The 22,039-nt window shown below is 47.8% G+C and overlaps 1 protein-coding gene across 1 annotated transcript in view; it reads right to left on the bottom strand.

Annotated features, from left to right (window-relative positions):
- LOC147747155 (sodium/glucose cotransporter 4-like) overlaps positions 1–22,039 on the bottom strand; it is a 447,273-nt gene that overhangs the window by 324,603 nt on the left and 100,631 nt on the right. The window contains exon 3 of the mRNA XM_086952401.1: positions 12,337–12,441. Coding sequence (XP_086808527.1) covers positions 12,337–12,441 — 105 coding nt within the window. The remainder of the gene's footprint in view (positions 1–12,336; positions 12,442–22,039) is intronic.

The following is a 22,039-nucleotide window of genomic DNA, read 5'->3' as shown; positions in this document are numbered from 1 at the left end:
TAAAAGTGGCATTTTTGAAAGGGTAATGATAAATTCAACTTTACCGGTAAAGAGGATTTATCATCACCATTTCAATGATATCACACATGACATAGCTATTTCTCCCTAATTAGGAATTACAGCTTATAAGTGTCATAACGAATTCTCAATGTTAACATGTGAGGTAGGTAGGCCTCATAGCAGTGAAAAATGAATTAGAGAGTTTTCCACTACTAGGACATGTGAAAGTCATGTCATACCTTTTAATTACACCACACACTGCCCTATGGGCTACCAGGGGCCTCCTTTAGTGGTGAGTTATATGTAATAACTACTAGGGGTGGGCGTAGTTCGCGAAGTAGCGCTACCTGAAGGTACGCGAAGTGCACTTCGCACTACGCGAACCTCACGTAGCACTACGCAAGCTGGGTAGTAGCATGTTCGCACTGTGCAAGATGCGTTTTCAATGATTGCACAGTGCGGACAAGCATTCGGCACTGTGCAATCATTGAAAATGGCATCTTGCACAGTGCTAGCTGTAGTTTTCTGCCACTCGAGTAGATTTTTACTCGAGTGGCAGCTTTCTCAATGCGGACTGGTAGTTTCTCATCGCGAGCATGCGCGACCACTCGCAATGAGAAACCTGACCTCCCGGCGTTGAGAATCTCGCCGGGATGTCATTTTGCTTGCTCGCGGTCGCAAACTAACGTTGAGGACCACGAACAAGCAAAAAATGACTGCTGCACTACGCTACGCTGTGCTACACATGTTCGCACTGTGCTACGTGCAGCTCGTGTAGTGCGAAGTTGCACAAACTTCGCAAACTACGCGAGCGTAGCATGGTGCTTCGCCCAAGGTTAGGAACTAGGAGAATTTAAGGCTTGACAAGGGGTTTTAAATTTTAATTGGCTGGGTAGTGTAAACCACACACTCATGCCCTGCAGTGGCAGGCCTCAGACGTGTTTATAGTGTTACTTCTGTGGGTGGAACAATCAATGCTACAGGCCCACTAATACAATTTAATTTAAAGCACTTGCGCACATGTTGTACACTTTACTATGTGCTAATTGGTAAATTAAATATGCCAAATGTGGATACAACAATCAAACCATGTTTAGAGGAGAGAGCACATGCATTTTAGGACTGATTAACAGTGGTAAAGTGCTCAGAGTCCTATGGTCCACAAAACAAATTTGAGGGAAGCAGGGAACAATGGAAATACTACCCTAAGCATTATGGGGCGAGATTCTAGAGTGTAGTGAATATTATAGTATTAGATCTCAGCTGAGCCAGGAGAACCTCCCCCTTGAGGAATGTTTTATTATTGGATACTATAATATCCACTGCACTCTAGAATCCTGTCCCATAATGCTTTGCAGGGCCTTTGGTTGGGATTGTATTTTTGCAAATTACTGTATTTGGGGTGGTCCTAGGAGGATGAAACAACCATCGAATCATTCAGCATGATGTGCTCTTTCTGTTCAAGGCATCTGGTTGGTTTTCCCCCTAGGGTAGGGAGGATCCCAACATCCTCACCTCTCTCACTGCTTGCTTTATTTTTATTTTCACTTTTGTGAGATAACTATAAGCATTTTAGCATGTAACAATAGAGTTATTTGCTGTTTAACTAAAGGTACTGCTTGCTAAACTTTTCTTTTCACTTTTGTGCAATGACTAGATGCATTTTATCATGTAAAGATAGTTATTTGTTATTTTACTAAAAGTATGACAGTTTTCTGTTTTATTTATTGGGATGAGATGAGGGAGTTGCTAAGTATGGGCGGAATTTACAAATTTTTGGCAATTTCATGATCTGTGAATCGCGCGGAATTGCCCACAAATCTGCAATCCCAAGTTGGTGGATATTTTTTCTTGTTCCCGCTTCAAAAGTACAATCTCGCGTGTGCCGCATTGACTTAGCATGATTCTGCATTCGCTGATGAGTTTTCCTCCCTGTTCGCGCGCGCTGGGAGATTTTGATAGCTGGCCGAGCAACGCCACGATCGGGAACACATCATTGCAACGCGAAATAGGATATTGCAAACGCGAACACGTCATTGAGACCCGAAACTGGAAATTGCGAATGCGAACATGTCATTGCGACCTGAAACAGGAAAAAGGTATCGCGAGCAGGCTGGATAGGTGGAAACAACATGTTTGCGACCGCTGCGTCCGCATGCGCAAGTTCTTGTTCCCGTACTGGTAAAATATCTCGCGAACTCGCCAAAAAAATCAAATTCGCAAGCTCGCGGAATTTGGCAGATTTATTTTTTAATTTTTTTAAAACTCTTTTTATTGAAAATGTAACAATAACAAACAAGGCAGTAATAGGCATACAGCTGGGGACGTGTTCAAGTAGGGGAGAAAACGTATCACAATGCAATACAAAACATCAGTATGAAAAATAAGGGGGGGAGGGGAGCAGGGGGGAAGCAAAGCCACATCACATTAAGACTAGATAGCATTAGGAATGTCGGGTCAGGGGGAGAGAGGAGCATCCAGAACTTCTATGAGGGGAGGTGTACACATATCGCCCCGGTACGCATTCCACTGACCCCAAATTTTACCCCACTTCCTTGGTCTACCACATGCCGCATACACCGTTTTCTCACGAAACATACACCAGTCCATGTTCTCCTTCCATGCCGAAACCGTGGGCGGCCTCTGGGAGCCCCACAACTGTGCTATATCTCTCTTGGTGACCATGTTCCCCAGGGTGGCCCACTGAGTCTGCGCTGCATTATAATCAGTCGGTTCCCAAACATTCAGCAAGCAACGCCTGGCTTCGGGTAGCAGTGCAACACCCGTGACCTCTGTCATCACTGCATGTACTCGACTCCAAAACATTGCTATCTCCGGGCATTCCCAAAGTATGTGGAGGAAAGTACCAATTAGGCCGCATCCATGCTTGCACAACCCATCAACATAATAACCCATCCGAATCAAGCGAGGGCCAGTCACGTAGATCTGGTGCAGGATCTTAAGCTGCACGAATCGGAGACGGGCTGGAATGGCGACCTCCTTGGGCGAGGATATCGCGGATTGCCAGTCCCCATCATCTAATTCTAAACCGTCATTGGTCCAAACCTCTCTAAGGTGTACCAACAGGTCAGCCCGGTCGTTAATCAATTTTTTATATCAGAGAAATAGTGCTGTCTGAAACGTATCCGTCAAGCACCCGATCTTCGAGTGGGGACGATTCCGGGATACCAACACCTGCGGGAAAAACCGAATTCAACGCGTGGCGGACCTGTATATAACGTAAAAACTCCTTGTCATTAAGTTCGTATTCTACCTTCAGCTCCTCGAAGGTCTTAACCCTATCTTTGGCCCAGAGGTCGCTTACTTTGCTAATACCGATCCTATCCCAGTTCTCAAAGCCTTTCGTCTTCCACAAGCAACCCAATTTATCAGACGCATAAAGCGGAGTAGCCCGGGTCAATTGGTCTGTCCATCCCATTGCCGCGTTCGCACATTTCCACATTTGCACTGCTTTATTAGTGGGTCCCTACAGTTGTACTCCCGCAGATTTGGAGTAAAGCGCCCTGTTATAATCTCCACCCGGTAGCTGCCACTTATCCATCTCGAACGCAGGGTTCAAAGCCGGACCGTACATTCCATGATTGATCGCTCCCAGCTGGGAGGCCCAGTAGTATCGCTTGATATCAGGAAGTGCGATACCGCTGTCATAGCAGGGAAGCGTCAATTTGGCGAGGGCGATACGCGGGCGTCTGCCCCATATCAACTGCCTCTGCAGACTCTCCACTTCACGGAAATAACCCGCCGGTATTACATCGAACGTGTTCTGAAGCGCGTATAAAAACCGCGGCAAAGACATTATTTTAAACAGGGCTCCACGCCCGAGGGGGGACAATGGCAGTCTACACCAGGCCGCCACATCAGATTTTAACCGTTGAAGTGGAGGAAGCAAATTACGTTCATAGCGAACAACGGGGTCCAGTGTAATAAAGACCCCCAAATTCTTGAATCCCGTCTGCGCCACCTGTATAGGACAGCCGCGCCGTAGGGAGGGAGTGTCACCCGAGAGTACGTAAATACAGGACTTAGTCCAATTAATCACAAGGCCGGAGTTCAGCACACCAATCAGTACTATCAAGGACTTTCGAGGTGACAAGAGATACAACAGGATGTCATCTGCATATAATGATATTCGATCCTCGAATTCTGGGGTCCACTGAATACCCTTCATTGATGGTTCCCACCGGAGCCAAGCCGCCAGGGGTTCCAAGGCGAGGCCGAAAAGAAGTGGGGACAACAGACACCCCTGTCGCGTGCCCCTCCCCAGAACAAAGGACTTGGAAACCCGACCATTTACCACAATCTGAGCTAATCGTTCCTAGTATAGAAGTTTCACCCAACCGATGAAACCAGAACAGAAACCAAACTTTGCAAGAGCCGCCCAGAGATACGGCCATTCCACAGTATCAAAGGCCATCATAGCATCCAAAGAAACCAAAATTGCCGGATCACGCAATGACGCTGCTCTCGCCAGGACGCCATGCAGGCGTCACAGGCTCAGAGTCGTGTTGCGATGTGGAATGAAACCAGATTGATCCAGATGGATCAGGTCACCAATCACCTTAATCAAGCGGTTTGCCAATAATTTTGGTAGGATCTTGGGCTCCGTGTTAAGGAGCGATATAGGCCTATAGGATGCGCAGCGATCTCGCGGTTTCCCCTCCTTATGAATCACCACAGTGGTAGCAAGTCGCTGATCACGGGGAAGGGAGCCGATATCTCGTGATTCCAGGAACATAGCACGAAGATGCGGTGCCATTTTGTCAGGACGCAGCTTGTAAAGCTCAATGGGGAGACCATTAGGGCCCATAGCTTTTCCCGAGTGGACGGGTCGGATAGCAGCTGCCACCTCATGAACCGAAAATGCTGCATCCATCAAATCCCTATCCGAGTCCGATAGGCGCGGCAACTCAATGTCCCTTAACAGTAGATGGGAGTCTTCCTCTGGTCTATCGGAGACTGGGGAGTATACATTTCGAAAATGTTCCGCAAAACACTCCACAATCTCAACTGGGTCAGTCACACGCACTCCATCAGCTCTTTCAACCACAGGAACTAGACGACTCACCCTCTCCTTTTTGTCTAACCAAGCAATCAGCTCCCCAGCCGTGTCTCCCACATCATACAGCCGTCCCTGCTGCTCCCTACTAGCAATTCTAGCAGCGTCCGTTACCAGGGCTCTATAATCAAGTTGTTTGAGACCAAGGACATGCACCCTCTCCTGAGTGATATCCACCTCTAAATCCCTTTCCAACTCAGCTATTTCGGCCTCTAGGCGGACCACTGCCTCATTTTTGCTTTTCTTAGCAGCAGCGATTAGCGATAGTGCCTGTCCACGGATAACAGTTTTAAAAGCCTCCCACAATGAAACAGAAGAGGATACAGACCCCACGTTCTCAGTGAAATAATGATCCAAAGACTGAACCATTTCAGCCCTGGTTTTGGGGTTACGGAGATACCAAGGGTTAATCGGAGCCACTCGACCCTCAGCGCCCACCTTCATGTCCATCAAAAGCCATAGTGGGGAGTGATCCAAAATACCCCTGGCTAGATGTCTAACTTCCCTGACCAAAGAGGCCTGCGCCGCTGGCATCAAGATATAGTCAAGCCTAGAGAGGCTACTGTGAGCGCCAGAGTGAAAGGTGTATTGCGCCTGTCCCGGATACAGTAGCCTCCAACAGTCTACCAACCCCAGCATCTGCAAAAATTCACCTAACCAAGACTGTGATTTTGTGAGGTCCCTGGGGGGGCTGCGGTCTTCCCTACCGGAAACAACAGAATTAAAATCTCCACCCATAATCAGAGTGCCCTTAGGGAGCCCTAAAACCACCCTCCCCAGATCGGCGAAGGTTGTGGTCTGCAGCCCAGGTAGAACATATACAGAGAGCAGTGAGGTGGTCTTCCCCTCCCACCTACCAGTGAGCACAGCATAGCGTCCCCTATCATCAAGGATATTGTCATCTACCTCCAGGGGAGGGAACTCCTAACTAGGATACCCAACCCTCTAGATCCAGTGGTGAATCCAGAATGTGCAAGCAGACAATATCCTCGCCGATTCATGGCATGGCATGTGTTGCCAATCAAATGTGTCTCTTGCAGTAAAACTACATCAGGGGAGAGACTTCTCAATAGTTGTAACACCACCCCATGTTTTATCCTGTCCCCCAACCCATTGACATTCCAGCACAATAACTCCAACCCCCTACCCCCATCCCAGAAGCAAGTGCTGAATCCACCCCATAGCAAACAGAACACCCAGATCAAGATGTAAGACGATGTGTTGCCTTGAAACAAGATAAAACAAACCCAAAACTCCCCCCCCCAACAAAGCCAGAGAATACACCCCTCCACCCTGCACCCCTGCGATAGACTCAAAAGCCACCCCAACTTGCAGTGTGCCTGTCGCCCAATTATTAAACTAGTCTACCAAAAGAAACCCAGAGGAGGAAGAGTCCCATTCTCCCCCGCCACCTCTGGGTACAATACCATAAGTATCACAAAAGTCATGAAACCATAGCTGCCAGTTCTGTACACTGTCTGAAAACCAGCTGCCACTCATCATTCTTGTTCCGACGGTCCACCCTCGGCTCCTTCAGTCCCACTGAATGTTCCGAGCGATCACGCTGTGCAGGCAACGTGTCAAGCCAGTCACTCACGTTCTCGGGCGATCAAAGAAGAACATCCGTTCATTGTGTTCAACACGTAGCCGAGTTGGAAAAAGCATTGCATATTTCATACCCATGTCTCGCAGTCACCGCTTCACTCCCAGGAATCTCATCCTGTGTTTCTGAACGAACTGGGTGAAATCAGGGTAGAAGCTCACTGTAGTGTTTTCAAACTTCGTGGGGCCGCCCACTCGCGATGCCTGCAGGATAGCGTCTCTATCTCTGAAATTGAAAATTCTGGCAATTATAGGCCGCAGCGGGGCACCCAGTTTTGGCTTCCCACCCGGCACTCTGTGTGCACGTTCCACCGCAAAGAAGTTGCTGAGGCCTTTGGGGGCAAGATGGTTTAAGATGAGATCCTCCACGAGGAGATCCGTGGTGAACTCTTCCGATTTTTCAGGGACCCCAATAATACGTATGTTATTGAGTCTGGCCCGACTTTCGAAATCCTCCAGCCGGCGGGCGAAGAGATCATTGGAGGATCGTAGGTTGCGAACCTCCGTCTGTAAATCGGAGACATCAGTCCTGAGGCTGGAGGTCTTCAAATCCAAGGATTTGACCTTTTCGTTGATTTTTGATAGGTCAGTCCTGATCAGGTTGACATCAATTGCCACGGTGTCATGCTTTAGAGCCAGAGCCTCATATTGTTGACCAATGGAGGTCTTCATACTAGCAATGGCGCCCATGACATAACGCAGGTTCAAATCATCCAACGCAGTTGTGGAGTCGCCGGCGTCCTCTAGGGACCTACCCGCACCACCGGGGGATCCTTTAGGATGGGTATAGTAATCCAATATGTTTGTTTGAATAGTACCCCCACGGTGAATGGTCTTGGTCTTTCGTTTCTCGCTTTCAGGCTTGCCCGCCATGTTGGGTGCTGCGCCCCGAAGGGGGCCTTAAGGACCTGGTAAAAATGACTCCTCACAATTCACCCACGTGGATCCCCGGATGCGAGTCCCAGCGGGATATCCCAGAGCCAGGGACACCCTGCAGTTGGCACACGGTGAAGTTGCGTGGTCCGGGCTGCCAAAGCGATGAAGAAATAGGAGGAGGCAAAGGAACCAAAAACAAAACCGAAAGTTAACTCTGGGATCGTAAGCAGTACCCCGTTGGCCATTGTTGTTCAACTACCACCTTGGCACCATGATGACTCGAGCCCCGGGCAGTTCCATGGAGCAGGCCACAAAAGTTCAGAGTATCGTAGTTGTGGTTCCAGGAGTCAAAATCAATTTCTGGAATCAGCTATTAGATCAGCTGGGTTGCGTTGTCAATAACCCGTCGTCGTAGTCCGTAGTCAGGATAAGATTCAGGATAGATGCGGGAGGTGGCGAGTGTTTCAGGATCCCTTTGCTCACGCGACCATCTTGGTTGCGCGCGAAGCTCCTCCAATTTGGCAGATTTTTGCGAATCGCGATTACGAATTCACAAATTCCGCCCATGCTTAGGAGTTTCACAACTGTGTACAAATGAAGGTATTGGATCCTACAGCTGACCAGCCCAGATCTCAACAATTGATAAACAGAACAAAAATGGCTGATCAGGATTATTTCAAGAAAAATCTGGACCCACACAGCCCATATGTACTGCGTGGCCAACAGTTTTATATTGCAAAATAATTTATTCTCATTTATGATCAAATTTCGTTAGTTCATCCAAAGATGACATCAAAGGAAAATTCTGTCAAGACAGTCAGTTCAAAAACATACAATTGTGTGTACAATATATACAAGTATACAAACATTTAAGGTAGAGACTCAAAATTTCTCAACACCAACAAGAAACTTAGTACAAAAAGTTACATTTCAAGCCAATTGAACATAAACAACCTTTACACATAGAACGATATTTACACATAGGAAAGAACCAGACCTTTGACTAGAATACAAGTGGACAGGCGGAGCTAAGGTGGAGTAAAGTTGCCTGCCTGTCTCACAACACCTGTGATGGAATGTTTATAAGATTGACAGCAAGGGCCCACAAAAGTGGTATTAATTTATCCCTAGCTGCACCCTTCTTTCTTGTCACAGGCTGGGGGTCAACGCGTTTCGAACCGTAGATATTGTAGGTTCTCCTCAGGACAGGGACTGGGTAAGAGCTTATCTGCACAACGAGCACAAGGGCTGCAGGAGTGGAGTTGGACTGCAATTCAAGATAGTGTTCTGTGGTGAGTAGAATGGGTGTCTTAAATCACGGTGCCCGCAAAGGGGTGCGCAATCAATTGAGGGGGCGGCTCACATACTTTTTTCTTGTGTAAGCTGCACGCAATTACAATGGCAGGGGGACGGCTGTTCCACGAGACAAGTCCGAGAAGAGTGGCGGGTATAATTCTACCGCGTACCGTCGTAAGGAAGAAGGAAGGATTCCTCTCCAATGCCACGCCCGTGGACAAATTCGCAAATTCCGCCCATGCTTAGGAGTTTCACAAAGCATGAATTCATGAAAAAACTCAGGAGTAAGCTACTGCACCCACAACTCTTTGATAAAACAACTTTACCTTTACATGCTAAAAAGCATATAACCAATTCACAAAAGTGAGCTTTGAAAAATATCAGGCAATAAGAGAGTTGATGATTTTGGGCTCTCCCTAACCTAGAGGGAGGACCAAGCAGATACCTTGAACACAAAGAGTATATAATGCTCAACAATTGTGGTGGTCCCATTCTCCTAGGAACACCCCAGGCAAAGTTATGGGCAAAAATACAATGCCAACCAAAGGCACAGCAAAGCATTATAGGGCAAGATTCTAGAGTGCAGTGAATATTATAGTATTAGCTCCCAACTGAGCTGGAAGAGCCGCTTGAGGAATGTTTTGATATTAGATACTATAATATTCATCGCACTCTAGAATATCGTCCCATAATGATTTGCAGAGCCTTTGGTTGGGGATTGTATTTTTGCCCATAGCTGTGCTTGGGGTGGTCCTAGGAGGATGGGACCACAACCGAATCGTTCAGCATAATGTGCTTTTTGTGTTCAAGGTAATTTGCCTGGTTCTCTCCCTAGATTATTGAGGGCCCCAAAATCATCACCTCTCTCACTGCTTACTGTATTTGCACTTTTGGGAGATGTGTTTATGTATTTTTGTATGTAAAGATGGAGTTACTTGTTGTTTTATCAAAGGTATGTGAGGGTTCTGTTTTATTAATTGGGATGAGATGGAATAGAGTTGCAGATCTGAGTTCACAGAGTTTGTGTTCAACTTTGCAGAATTCCGTGTAGTGAAATCCCACCAATTACGCCCACCATTAGTTGCTGCATAAGATCAGAAGCTAGAACACTCTTCAAAAACTGTTTAAAGACTTTGAACACTAATTCTGCATTGTGGCAGAATTTACAGAACCACCCTTTTGTATATCTGATGCTAGCTATGACCAATTGATTCTACAGCACCATAATGGCTTTGCTGAAAACTGGGATGTTTGGTATCAAAATTCTCAACACATTAAATCCACACTGATACCAGTGTGGGATTTAATGAAAAATGCATTCAGAGGGCCTTAGAGATGCCCCCTGAAAAATGATTTAACAGTAGTGTCCTGGCTAAGTGGCTGCTTGCATCAGACAGGTGTCTGAACCCCAGAGTCGAGAGCCTACAGTACTCCTGAAACAAGGAACATCCTGAGAGAAGGTATGAATCCTCCTCCCCTGGGATGGGTAGAGTCCACAAAGGGAAAGCTTCAACAGCTTGCCGCCTTTCTGAGCTACCCCATCCATTTGCTGCTCTGAGCAACTGGCCTCTACCAGTTCTGACCCCCACTTTGGGCATGAGAATTGGCAGTAAAACCAATATAGGAAGAGAGGTGTCCCCACCTTTGCCAACCCCACACCTCAGGTCCTTGCCATCCTACAGATGGTGGGGGCATAATAGGAGGTGTACCCATCCCAAGAAAGGGACCCATTGGTCTTGGCCTGTACCTACTTTAATGCCCCGAAATTTAGTATTTAGAGGCAAAGCTGAACCTTGCCTCCTCAGACTATAACTGACAAGAAGAAGCTTGAAGAAGAAGGACGGAACAGATGCACTGAAAGAAGAAAAGGAGGACAGCCACTGCCTTGGCCCCAGCCCTACTGGTGTGCCCCGACCTCAGACTCCTCCAGCAGAACCTCGGTGTGTCCTGAAGCAAGCAGCCCTCTAAAACCCGGAGAACCTGCACTGCCTTCACAATCTGCGAGCATGGGACTTGCTCAAAACCAGCTGACTCTAACTCTGGCTGACTCAGTGAACCTTCATCATTCCGCTCCTGGCACCCAGAGCCCGAGTGACCCAATACTTTAAAAAGGTCCCCGGGGCGATCCTAGACTGGTGCCCAGTGATTGCTTAACCTTTACAAGTTCCTAAGCCTAGTATGCAGCCTTCCTCTGGGAGGTACCCTCCGACCACGCCCGAAGGCGACAGAGCGACCGACTCTCTAGTTGAAGTGGTCAAAGAAGACCAACCGCGACAGCCTAACCGACTACGTCTACGAACGCTGCAGTCAAGAGTGGATAACTCCCAAAGTCCCAAATTACCTCCAGTCATCAAACGTCTTCCAGGAATACTGACCGAATCTGCAGCCGAGACCAAGACCGTCTGTCTCCACAGAGAAAACCTTGGGAACCCCAAAAACTGCATTCTGCACCTGGCAGCCTCTGTTCTGCAGGCGGTGTAGTTCTTTTCCTGGCCATTAGGCTCTACAGTGCTGACCCAGGAGCTTTGGTTTTTCCCACCTGGTGGCCTGCTCGCTCGCAGTCCCCAAACTAACAACCGTGCTTAGCTCATTGGCTAACGTGTGGTCCTAGCGCCCTGGACCCAGCCACCTCTGTGCTGCTGTTGGTGCGACATGAGTGCCCATCTGACTGAATCCTACTCACGGACCTGTAACCCCACTTTTGTTCTCCCAGGTTCTAAGTGTGCATCGTGAGCAATACAGCAAAACTATAACTAGTTTGCTAAACATTATATCTTCTTTTCCTTCTGCCTAAGAAATATACCAGCTTTATTTCTAGAGATACCTTGCTGTCTAAGAAAAAGTAATGTACAAAGTGACCTCAGAAGTAACTAAAAAGTAATTCCAACTGTTTTATGAACACATTGGTAACTTGTAACCAAACCTATTGAATTGAACAGCATTCAAACTGTATTTAACTGCATTTTTCTTGCAAAGTATATTTATGCCACCTGTACCAGGCCTGGCTTGGTTCTAGAAAATAAAATAACACTAAATAATATTTGTATTCCAATAAATTGGTCTGAGTTCATGTCTTTGAATGTGTGACATAATTTCTTTTGTACAAAACATGCTTAGCACTACCCTCCGATAAAGCCTTATTGCGCCCCCACACTACTACAAATAGAGAGTAAGGTGTTATCTACTTTTACCTCTCCCTACCTTAGGGGATCCACTGAACTCTGTGCACACTATACCTTACTTTGGTATAGTATATACAGAGCCAGCTTCCAACACCGAAACCAATAAAAAATATGCAAATGTTTAATTTAGCCTAAAAGTTTGCCACTGACCTGTACATAACAGTGTTGAAGTCATGTCACAACAAGTAGTAGACATGTTGCATTATCTATGATACACACATTGTTTTTAATCCATTACTGATTAATCAGACAGTCAGCAGAGGCTAGTTGACACAATAACCTAAGCCTGTCATGAAATCTTACATTCCACTCGAAGCCTCCGACCGCCAGGCCTCCAGCCGCCGCGGTGCCCGCCATGCCAACGAACAGGCCGCTCCCCACATTGCTCGACATTAGCGAAGCCCCGATCTGCAAGAAAGCCACAGAAGAGAAGAGAGCATGAAGTTTAAACGTCTCTCAGTGGATTTTACTGCATGCGCCATCTAGGACCAAGATTGAACTATAATAGGCAAGCCATTGCACATTATCGCTTCTGTTCTTCATATAAAAAATACAACCATATGAGCAGCAGTAAAATGTGATGAAATGCCATGTTATCTAGAGTTGACAAATCAAGCAATAAATAGGTGTCCTTTGTGATCAGTATGACACTCATTACATTGTATATGTGTTGCGCTTCGATATAGAGCTATATAATATACTGTGCACAAATAGTGCAGATGACACTGTATATTGTTCGGCCTCCCAATAAAGTAAATAACATACACCTTGGCAGGCAGGTTTCTGCTAAATCCTGACTTTGTGTGCATTAGGGCCAAGCTGCTGCTGCTGTTTGCTGACTGTATGTGAACCAAGCTATGGCATCATATTTATCAAGTGTAGGTGTAGAAGCCTAGGCTTGTCCTTGACTAAATGAGATGCAGGACCTTTCTTGTGTCCTGGATGAGTGCACCATCAAGCATGGACTTTTGGTGGGCAGAGGATAACTGTCCCTGTATTGGTTGTAAGCATAAATCAATAGTGACCCTGCTTAGCTGCCAAGTATCTAGGTACATGCATCATGGGCTGTTCCAAGCCGGGTTTTTTCTTTGAGTTATGAGACTTTAAATCATATTTATTCCATTATAAAAATAGGATTATAAGTCTCAAAAAGAACGATTGCTTGTGGCTGATCCGTGGTGGGCGGTCTTTGCACCCGCCACGGTCACAATCCGATTTTCCCCCGCATCCTAATTTGATGGGGGAAATTGCTGTCCGATGGCGTAGGGCCTGCCACCTCACAGCTGGCGGTGGCGGGGTTTCCGCCATCGTAATCACCCACCTGTATCTGGAGGGCAGCCTCAAAAGTGCACTTGAAAGTGAACTTACCCAACCATGCTATGAAGCCTTAGACAGTGGATCTTAGGGGCACATGCATCATTGTAGGAATTTGCATTTCCTAAATTGCGAAAATTAAGGAATCGCAATTTAGGAATTGCAAAATCCTATGCATCAAGAAATCCTAAATTGTTTTAGGATTTCTTAATTTTCGGAATTTCCGATTCCTTAATTGCAAATTGCAATTAAGGAATGGCATTACATTGATTCCTATGGGCCTAGAGGCTCATAGGAATCAATGCCGTTTTGCATTTCTTTGTTTTGGAATTCGCAATTTGTTGATGCATTGCAAGGGTGCAGAGAGGGGGTCCAAAGGACCCCCCCCCGCACCCCTGAAATGTATTTTAAAGTGCATGTTTCACACACACATGTCCTAAGGACATGTGTGTCTGTAACATGACACTTTCCAAAATGCATTTTTGTGCTTTTTTAAAGAATTTCGCAAATTAACACGAGGGTCAACTTTGTGGTAATTTGCACTTCCTATTTCAAAATTCGCATTTTTTTAAAAATTGTTGCATTGCATTTAAGGAATTGCACAAATGTGATTCCTTAAATGCATTCGCATTTTTAGGAAATGCAAAAAAAAGGCAATTTTTTAAAAAATTGTTTCATGCATCCCAAAAACGTATTTAGGAAGTGCAAACGGCTGAATTTACCGATTCGCACCGTTTGCACTTCCTAAATAGGTAGATGCATGTGCCCCTAAAAAACCTGTCTGTAAAATGGGTATAAAAGTGGGATCAAAACCACTCCATTTTTTTCCATTCCCACGTTCTTTATGATCAAGGAACGAAGTGCTATAAACATTATAAACAACATTTCCATTACAAAGCCTAGTTAAGGTTAGTCAGAGTTAAATTATTCAGGCCATTAGTCCCTGCATTCACAAACCTAGTAGTTGGTTCATTCAGTTAATAACACTAACAAAAGCAATAAAACATATAAAAAGATCAAATTTATAATAACGAAAATGCTAATTTGATTTAGTACACATAGCCATTTTCAGAAAGATTTCGACTGCAGAAAATTAGTTAACAGAAGGTATCAATTGGAAATATAAAAAGGATGGGAAACAATTAACACATTCCAAATCACACAATAAAGGATCAGTGAATTTCACCCTCTGAATTTTAACTGCCACAAAAAAATAGGGGCATTTTAGCAAGGGCAGTATCGCCGCTTTAGCGGCACTTTTGCCGCTAAAGCAGCAATATTTTTATCTCCCTACCAGCAAGCTGACGCTAACAACGGCGACCGTTTTGGGTGCCGCTTTGCATGTCAGCGATATTTATCTCTAATGACATGCAAGGAAGGCGTTCCCAACTTGAAAGCGACTGAAAGCAGTCGCAAACACACCTTCCCCCTATTACTAAGGCCCGCGAAGCGATAAAAAAACATACGCTAACTGTGTTTATCGCTGGATTTAACACCTGCTACAATCCTGACTTACCCATAGTTTTCTATGGGAGGTGGATTCTACGGCTGAATCCTCACCTGTCTATTAGCGAACCTTTCCTTAGTGATGGGAATTCATGGCTGGCATTTCCGCGTTATTGCTGGAGAATCGCCGCTATGGCTGGTTTATTATCGCCTTGAAGATAAAGTTGATAATAACACGTTATTTCCGTGATGTAAACCAGCGATAGCCGGCGATAAAAATACAGCGCTAAGCGTGCTTTACAATAATCATCGCAAGTCCTTGCTAATATGGCCCATAGTGCGTTGATCAGTTGATTATATCAATGCCAAAATGCTAAATCATCATGTAAGTTACATGTTTTAGGAAATGTTACCGAGTGATTTAAAATGCCCACTTTAAACAGTGTTAGAAGGTTATGCTCATATACAATATGAACTTAACCTAAATGCCTAATAAACTTAAATTAATAGTCATATAAACAGATGTACTAACATTAGAGCTTGCGGTTACCAAATAACGAATTTGTGCAAATCATTTTTGGTAAACGCAAACACTAATGTACTAAAGTGTGTTTCACACTTTTTGCAAATCCCAGTGGGTCGCAAATAGGCCTACCTCACGAATATTAATGAGTAAGGTGTCTGTTTGCAAACCATTGGAATTCGCAAAAATCACTGGGATGGGGACCTGCTGGGGTCAGCAAACCACCATGCCTGTCATGTCTTTTAAATCAAGCTATATATTTTTATAACAAAGCCTTTTTTCTTTAAAGGAAAAATGATGCGTTAAAAAAAGTGAAACATTTTCTATACATTTTTTAAGGCTAGGCAGTGGCCCATGAGACCACTGCCTGCTCCAAAAAATATTTTTAAACCCTTCACATAGTTCAAAGTGTGCCTTTGGGACTCCGTCCCAGTTGTGAATGGGTTACCTCCAACTTTCGGTTGGTGGTAAAGTGCGAATGATTTACAACTACATTTCAATCACAGAACATTTTTACATACCATTCAGATTCGGCATTAGGAAGGGAAAGCCCTAAACATGCCCCTTCCAAATACCGAATCGCAGACACAAATTGCGATTTAGGAACATGCTACCAAATCGCAATTTGAGTTTTGTATATATCTAATAGCATTTTTGAGTACAGAAACAGCCTGATCGGTCATTTTTGGCAGCGCAAAGGGCTTGTAAATCTGCCCTAATATCTTTAATACTGACACAATTGCCCTAGTAACTGTAGGCTATGAGAATTGTTTAATTCATATTAAGAAAATGATTTTTTTACACAATAATTCTTTTCCCTATTCCCTGAATAAAAATGTTCAGACAAGGAAGGGAGTCCATGTTCTGTTTAGATCCAAGTTACTCCCCTCAAGTGAACCATCCAGGCGTTCCAAGAAAAGATTGTCGTTCTCATCTCCTCGCATAGTAGATTCTCCTATTCTTCTTATAACAGCCCATATGGAGCCTCTTTCAATCTGAATGTTGACGTGTTTTAGCCCTGTGTCACTTAATTTCCCCTTGGGACATTATATATGGAATTACAGAAATCCTACCCATAATTAAAAGTCTCAACGCGTGTAGCCAGAGCCTAATTACATTTATGCGAATCCGAGTCCTTAATACTCTGTCCAATTGAGACGAAGAAACAGGAAGGTAGCATGCTTGTCTACTGGGTGAAATTCTACCCAGTCTGAATCAAACATTCACCCGCAGTGAAGAGATCTGGCTTAAATCCATTTTTTTTTGCTCACTCCACCAGCAAAGTTTGGACCCAGCCATTTGCAAATCAGTCTTGACCATGCTCCTCGTGGGAACAGTCCAGCCCGGATTGCCAACATAGCACACAAAATTGCGCAATAAACAGACCACACAGTATGTCAGCAGAAAAGGCCATTTTATTAGACAAGGCTGCGCAATCTATACATAACAATAAACATCAACAGGAAAATAACATCAAACCCCCACTCGCACTCGCCTCTCTTCCGCTTCACCCGTTCCACCTCATCACAAACCACTACATGTCCCATACCGTACCTTATTCTTACACAGCAATCACCTATCTTCCAGCCCGTTCCTTGTGTCCTTCCAGTCATGCCTCTACCCGCCATTCGAACTCCCCCCCAAGGGATGGGTGTGCCCGCTCTTGACCAACCAGGGAACCCCCTGTAGGGTGGTTCCCTGCCCCACCCCCCCACCCCGGGTCTGAAGCTCCACACACAGGCACACCGACCGCACTCACTCCCTGAAACACCAGATCGCCTCATTCCACAACTTGCTCACCAAATCTCTCATTTCCATCATGTAATAGGCGTTTCCCAAGCGGGACAGGTGCACCCCGTCGTCTCTAAAACTAAAGGCTCCTCCAGTCGAATCCCTCCGTGTGAGATCACTTTGATGTCCTTGTCCCCGCAAAAAAGTCTCAGTGCCCTATTGAGTTTCCTTCATGCCTTTTCGATTGCTCCATGCTTTATTGCCCCTCTCCATACTTTCCTGGGATCCAACTCGGTCCAGGCAATGCAGGTCCCTGCAAGCCTAGACTTCAACACTTTAAGATCCCTCTGCATCAGCTATAAAAGCGCCAAACCTGACAGCTGAACCAAGTCATTTTCTCCCAGATGGATTATCAACAGATCCGGGCATCCCTTTTGCGGGATCATCTTCGCGAGCCAGGGTAGTAGTGCCCCCCATCGCATGCCTCCTTTGCCCCACCATTGTACCTCGTGCAAGTGTCCTTTCAGTCCCAGGTTACAGCCATACACCTGTTGTTCTGCATATTTAGAGGCCCAGTGCACGAAGGAGTGCCCAACAATCCACAACACCGTCTTAGTCCCCGGTCCACCCACGCAACCTACGAAGAGAAATATGTTAGAACAGAAACACAAACTCCATGTCCCATCAACTGACGACCTGGGACCTATCTATTTTCTCACATACCTCTCACAACATCGAGACTTCCACCACCCAATTCACCTAATCCTGTCCCAGGACCACCCCAAATGGGCCGCAGCTGTCACAGCCCCAATCCTAAAGGAGTGAGTCCCGAAACCAGACGCATTCAAACCCAACCGTCCCAAAGCTGCGCAACACCGCCCACAATTGTCCAGCCGTCATTCTCGCGCTCGATGCGTGACAGAAAATCTCACCTTCCAACACACAAGCCATCCCCAGGAAGGCACGCCATTCATCCACCGGGCAGACCCCCCCACCATCCGTCTCATTCAGCCACACCCATTTACCCCTGCCCAACTGATCAGTCTTCGTGCACCGCAACCAAATCCCCAGGCGACCTCCATCCACCCGAATCTCCTCAAACAACCTGCCAGCCGTCCTCCTCGTACCCAACAGTTCAGACACCCTGAACGCCCCAAAAAACATCAACACCATACACAAACGAAAGAGGCCAGACTCAAAAAAAGGATCGTAACAGCATTCCGGCAACACCCCAACCAGCCGGACCAACAACTCAAACGTCACTGCCTCCCGCAGACAGCCCCCCCACTCCTACACTCCCTACCCCAACCCCATAGCATCCTGCTCACAATAACATCTTTAGTTGGATCAAAACCCAGAAACAAAACACAGTAAAAAGAGATCCCTGCCAATTTACCGGAAATCATAGCCGCAGTCAAACCCTTGTCAATACAACACAGCACAAAACTCCTCACTCCCTGTTCCACCGCAGCCTTGTCACCCAGACCAGATTTCTGATTCCATCCCATGAAAGCACCAAATTCCGACCATGCCAGACGATACGTCCTCCTCGTGGTCTCTGCAACAGAACTCTCCACCAGGCCAATCATGCTCACTCCCCCAAGGCCCAGATGCCGTCCGGCAGCTCGGTCTTGCATGTATCCGCTCCCGGTGCCAGGTGCCGGAACGGCTGCCACTGCGAACGAGACAAAGCATCTGCAATGTCATTATTCACCCCAGGGACATGCTTCGCCCGAAACACCACATTCAGCCGCTGACAAGCCAACATGAATCTCTGCAACAGCCTCAGCACTCTCAGGTCCCTTGCTCTCTGTTGATTCACCAGTTCCACCACCGTCATGTTGTCAACGTGCAAGAGCACTGACCTGTTCCGAAATTCCTCCCCCCACACCTCCAGTGCCACCAGTAAAGGGAAGAATTCCGAAAAAGCAATGCTCCTCCCTTGTTTGAGCCAGTGAGCCATCCAGCTCTCAGCGCACCACCTTCCGTCCCAGAACACACCAAACCCCACTGACCCGGCTGCATCAGAGAAAATTTGGCATTGCCAGACCGCCCTGTCTTCATCAAATTCCAGTGACACACCATTGAAGTTGTTCAGAAATGCAATCCAAGTCCTCAAATCTGCCCACACCCCCATCGAAATCCTGACTCTGTGGTGTGGTAGTACTGCCCCCGATATGGCCATGCCGAGCCGCCTACAGAACGTCTGCCCTGCTCTCACCACTTTACACGTAAAATTCAGGAAGCCCAGAAGTTTCTGCACTGCTCTCAAGCTGATACGCTTTTCCTCAACTGCCCATCTCAAACATGCCAGGATTTCCGCCACCTTGGCCTCAGGAAGGCGCGCCTGCCACTGCACCGAGTCCAGTTCAATTCCCAGAAACGTCAGACAACAGCTGGGACCAGCTGTCTTTTACGGTGCCAGAGGCACACCAAAGTGGAAGGCCATCTCCTGGAATCGCGACAGGGCCCTGCCGCAATCCCCGGAATCCGACTGCCCCAGGAAGAGGAAATCATCCAGGTAGTGGGTGACTTCACGGCACCCACTGACTCTTACCATGGCCCACTGCAGGAAAGTGCTAAATAGCTCAAACAGTGCACAAGAGATGGCGCATCCCATGGGCAAAACCTTGTCCACGTAGATGGCCTCCCCAAACTGCATACCCAAGAGCAAAAAATTCGCCAGATGAATGGCCAGCAGACGGAAGGCTGACTTGATGTCACATTTTGCCAATTCAGCCCCCAATCCACACACCCTCACCAAGCGGATCGCATCGTCCACCGACGCATAGAGCACCCTAGAATCCTCCACTGCAATGAAATTGTTCACTGATTAGCCCTCCGGCCACGAGGGATGGTGTATCATCTGAAATTCACCTTCCTCCTTCTTCGGTACCACCCCCAATGGAGAAATGATCAGATCTTCCAAAGGCCAATCAGTAAACGGGCCAGCTACCCTTCCTTCCTCAACCTCCTTCCTCAACTTGGCAGACACCACACCGGGCAAATCCTTAGCTGATCTCAAATTGTCTGGCCACCAATGCACCCTGAGGCCTTGATAGCCTACCCTAAAGCCCTCCATGAAACCCCAGAAAAGCCGCGATGCCGCTTCCTGATCCGGGTAGCACGAGAGCCACGGGGCCATCGCCTCCACCCTAACCGGTGTAGGCGCCCTTCTGTCCAGGGTGGCCCCGCCCTTTGGCATTCCTCCACTGTTCTGAGGGAGTGGCAAGTGTAAGGCACTGGGTGAGGGCATGCTTCCCGCTGCATTTCGAGCATTCATGCTTAAACTTACAGGGGTATCTGGAGCAGTAGCCCCTGTTGTAGCTCCAACAGGACCCCTTGGAATCACCCCCTGACTTGTTCGGCTGACTTGAGACGATGGTGTTGGGCACCGCACCTCCCCCCGCCCCGCCTTGGGCGGGACGCGGCGGAAAGGACTGATACACTACCGGCAACCCGCTGGCCATGTGCGTGGATGCGGTGGAGTGCGTGAACGCCATCCACTGTACCCAGTGCTTTTGATCCACTTCCCCCCAACTCTTCTCCGGATTTGCACTAACCCGAGCCCTGAATTCCTCGTCATAACTCAACCAGGCAAATCCCCCGAACTGCATCTGGGCCTTGCGAATGATGTCCATGTACTTAAACAACGCAATCGCCCTAAATACCTCTCGCAGTAGATGCTGGCATGAATCAGAAATGCTGATGTTCTGTTCTCCATTGTCACTGGCACCCTAGGGTGCCTCGTCAGCTCCCATTCCTCCTCCTTCGATCCCTCCTTGGCCTGCACCTCCCTATGCAGCAACTTAAACACATCCACAAATTCGTGTCTCCAAATCCGTGCCCTGAGTTTCTCAGAAAGATGCGAACCCAAGGGCATTGCCAAACCAATATATGGAAGCTTCTTTGGTACCTTCAGCCCTTTCTCCTCCTTACCATCCCCTTTGTCCGTAGTCGCCGATTTACCGTCCACCTTCTCACCATCCCCCAGTGGACTGCCCAATGGCTTCTCCGACTCCCAGACGGAACCATTCCCCACACCCACCGACCTGAAAGTCCTCTTTCGCCCCCCTGGGGACCGTCATCCCAGGCTGCCCACCAGGAGCCCTCACCTGTGAGTACTGAGGTCCTTTCCCTGGGCCGTCCTCTGGGCGCTGCCACCTGGACCGCCGCCGTCCCGGCCTTGGTCTTCGTCGCCGTCGGGGCCTATAAGACACCAAGTTTGCCGTTGTCCGCTGCACCCCCTAAGCCCTCTGCGTCATCCCGCACCTCCCCTTCTTCCAGCTCACCACTCTCATCACCATAATCCAACTCAAGCACCGGTTCCATATCCGCACGCGCACTCACCACCTCTTTCACTGCCCTCTTCACACCCTTCTGCACACCCCCAGGCACACGCGTTCCAGACACCACATGTGCCGCCGGAGCCCGAACCCTCGGAGGAGGGACAGCCGCCGCAGACTGCCCTGTTGCTTCTGTCTTGCGTTTTGGAGCCGTCTTGCGCCCCGCCAGGCACCCCCGAGCTCTGCCGACAGCCGCCGGCTTGGTTCCCCTCCCGCTCCTCAGGTCGCTCCAGCCTGAGCGGGCCCCAGCACCATCGGGCCTCGGAGCCGTCCTGGCTGTCCCTAAACCTGCAATCACTCTCTTGGGGGGCGCAACTACCGCCTTCCTGGCCCTGACTCGCCTCTGCTCCTCTTCCAACTCTGCCTCCCGTTCCTCCTCAGAGGTCGGGGTAGGAGGCCCCTCAATCTCATGCCCCCACACTGCCCCCACTCTGGCCCTGGTCTGCTCTGCCCTACGGACCTCGCAGAACTATTCCAGGATCCGCTCCTCCCTGGCTCTATCCTCCCAAGACAAGGAGCCCCAGATCTGCGGGGCGGGGGCGGCCAGTAGCCATAAAACTCAGCCCCTGGGGGAAAGAAACCCAGTGGAAAATGCCCCGGGGCCCACCCCCCCACCACCCAAAGGCACAGGGACAGCTGACCCTCC

The sequence above is a fragment of the Lissotriton vulgaris genome, chromosome 1_1, assembly GCF_964263255.1.
Source record: "Lissotriton vulgaris chromosome 1_1, aLisVul1.2, whole genome shotgun sequence".
In the NCBI taxonomy this organism is placed as follows: Eukaryota; Metazoa; Chordata; class Amphibia; order Caudata; family Salamandridae; genus Lissotriton; species Lissotriton vulgaris.
The sequence above is the reverse complement of the archived record's forward strand: the minus strand, read 5'-3'. Positions and strand labels throughout refer to the sequence as shown.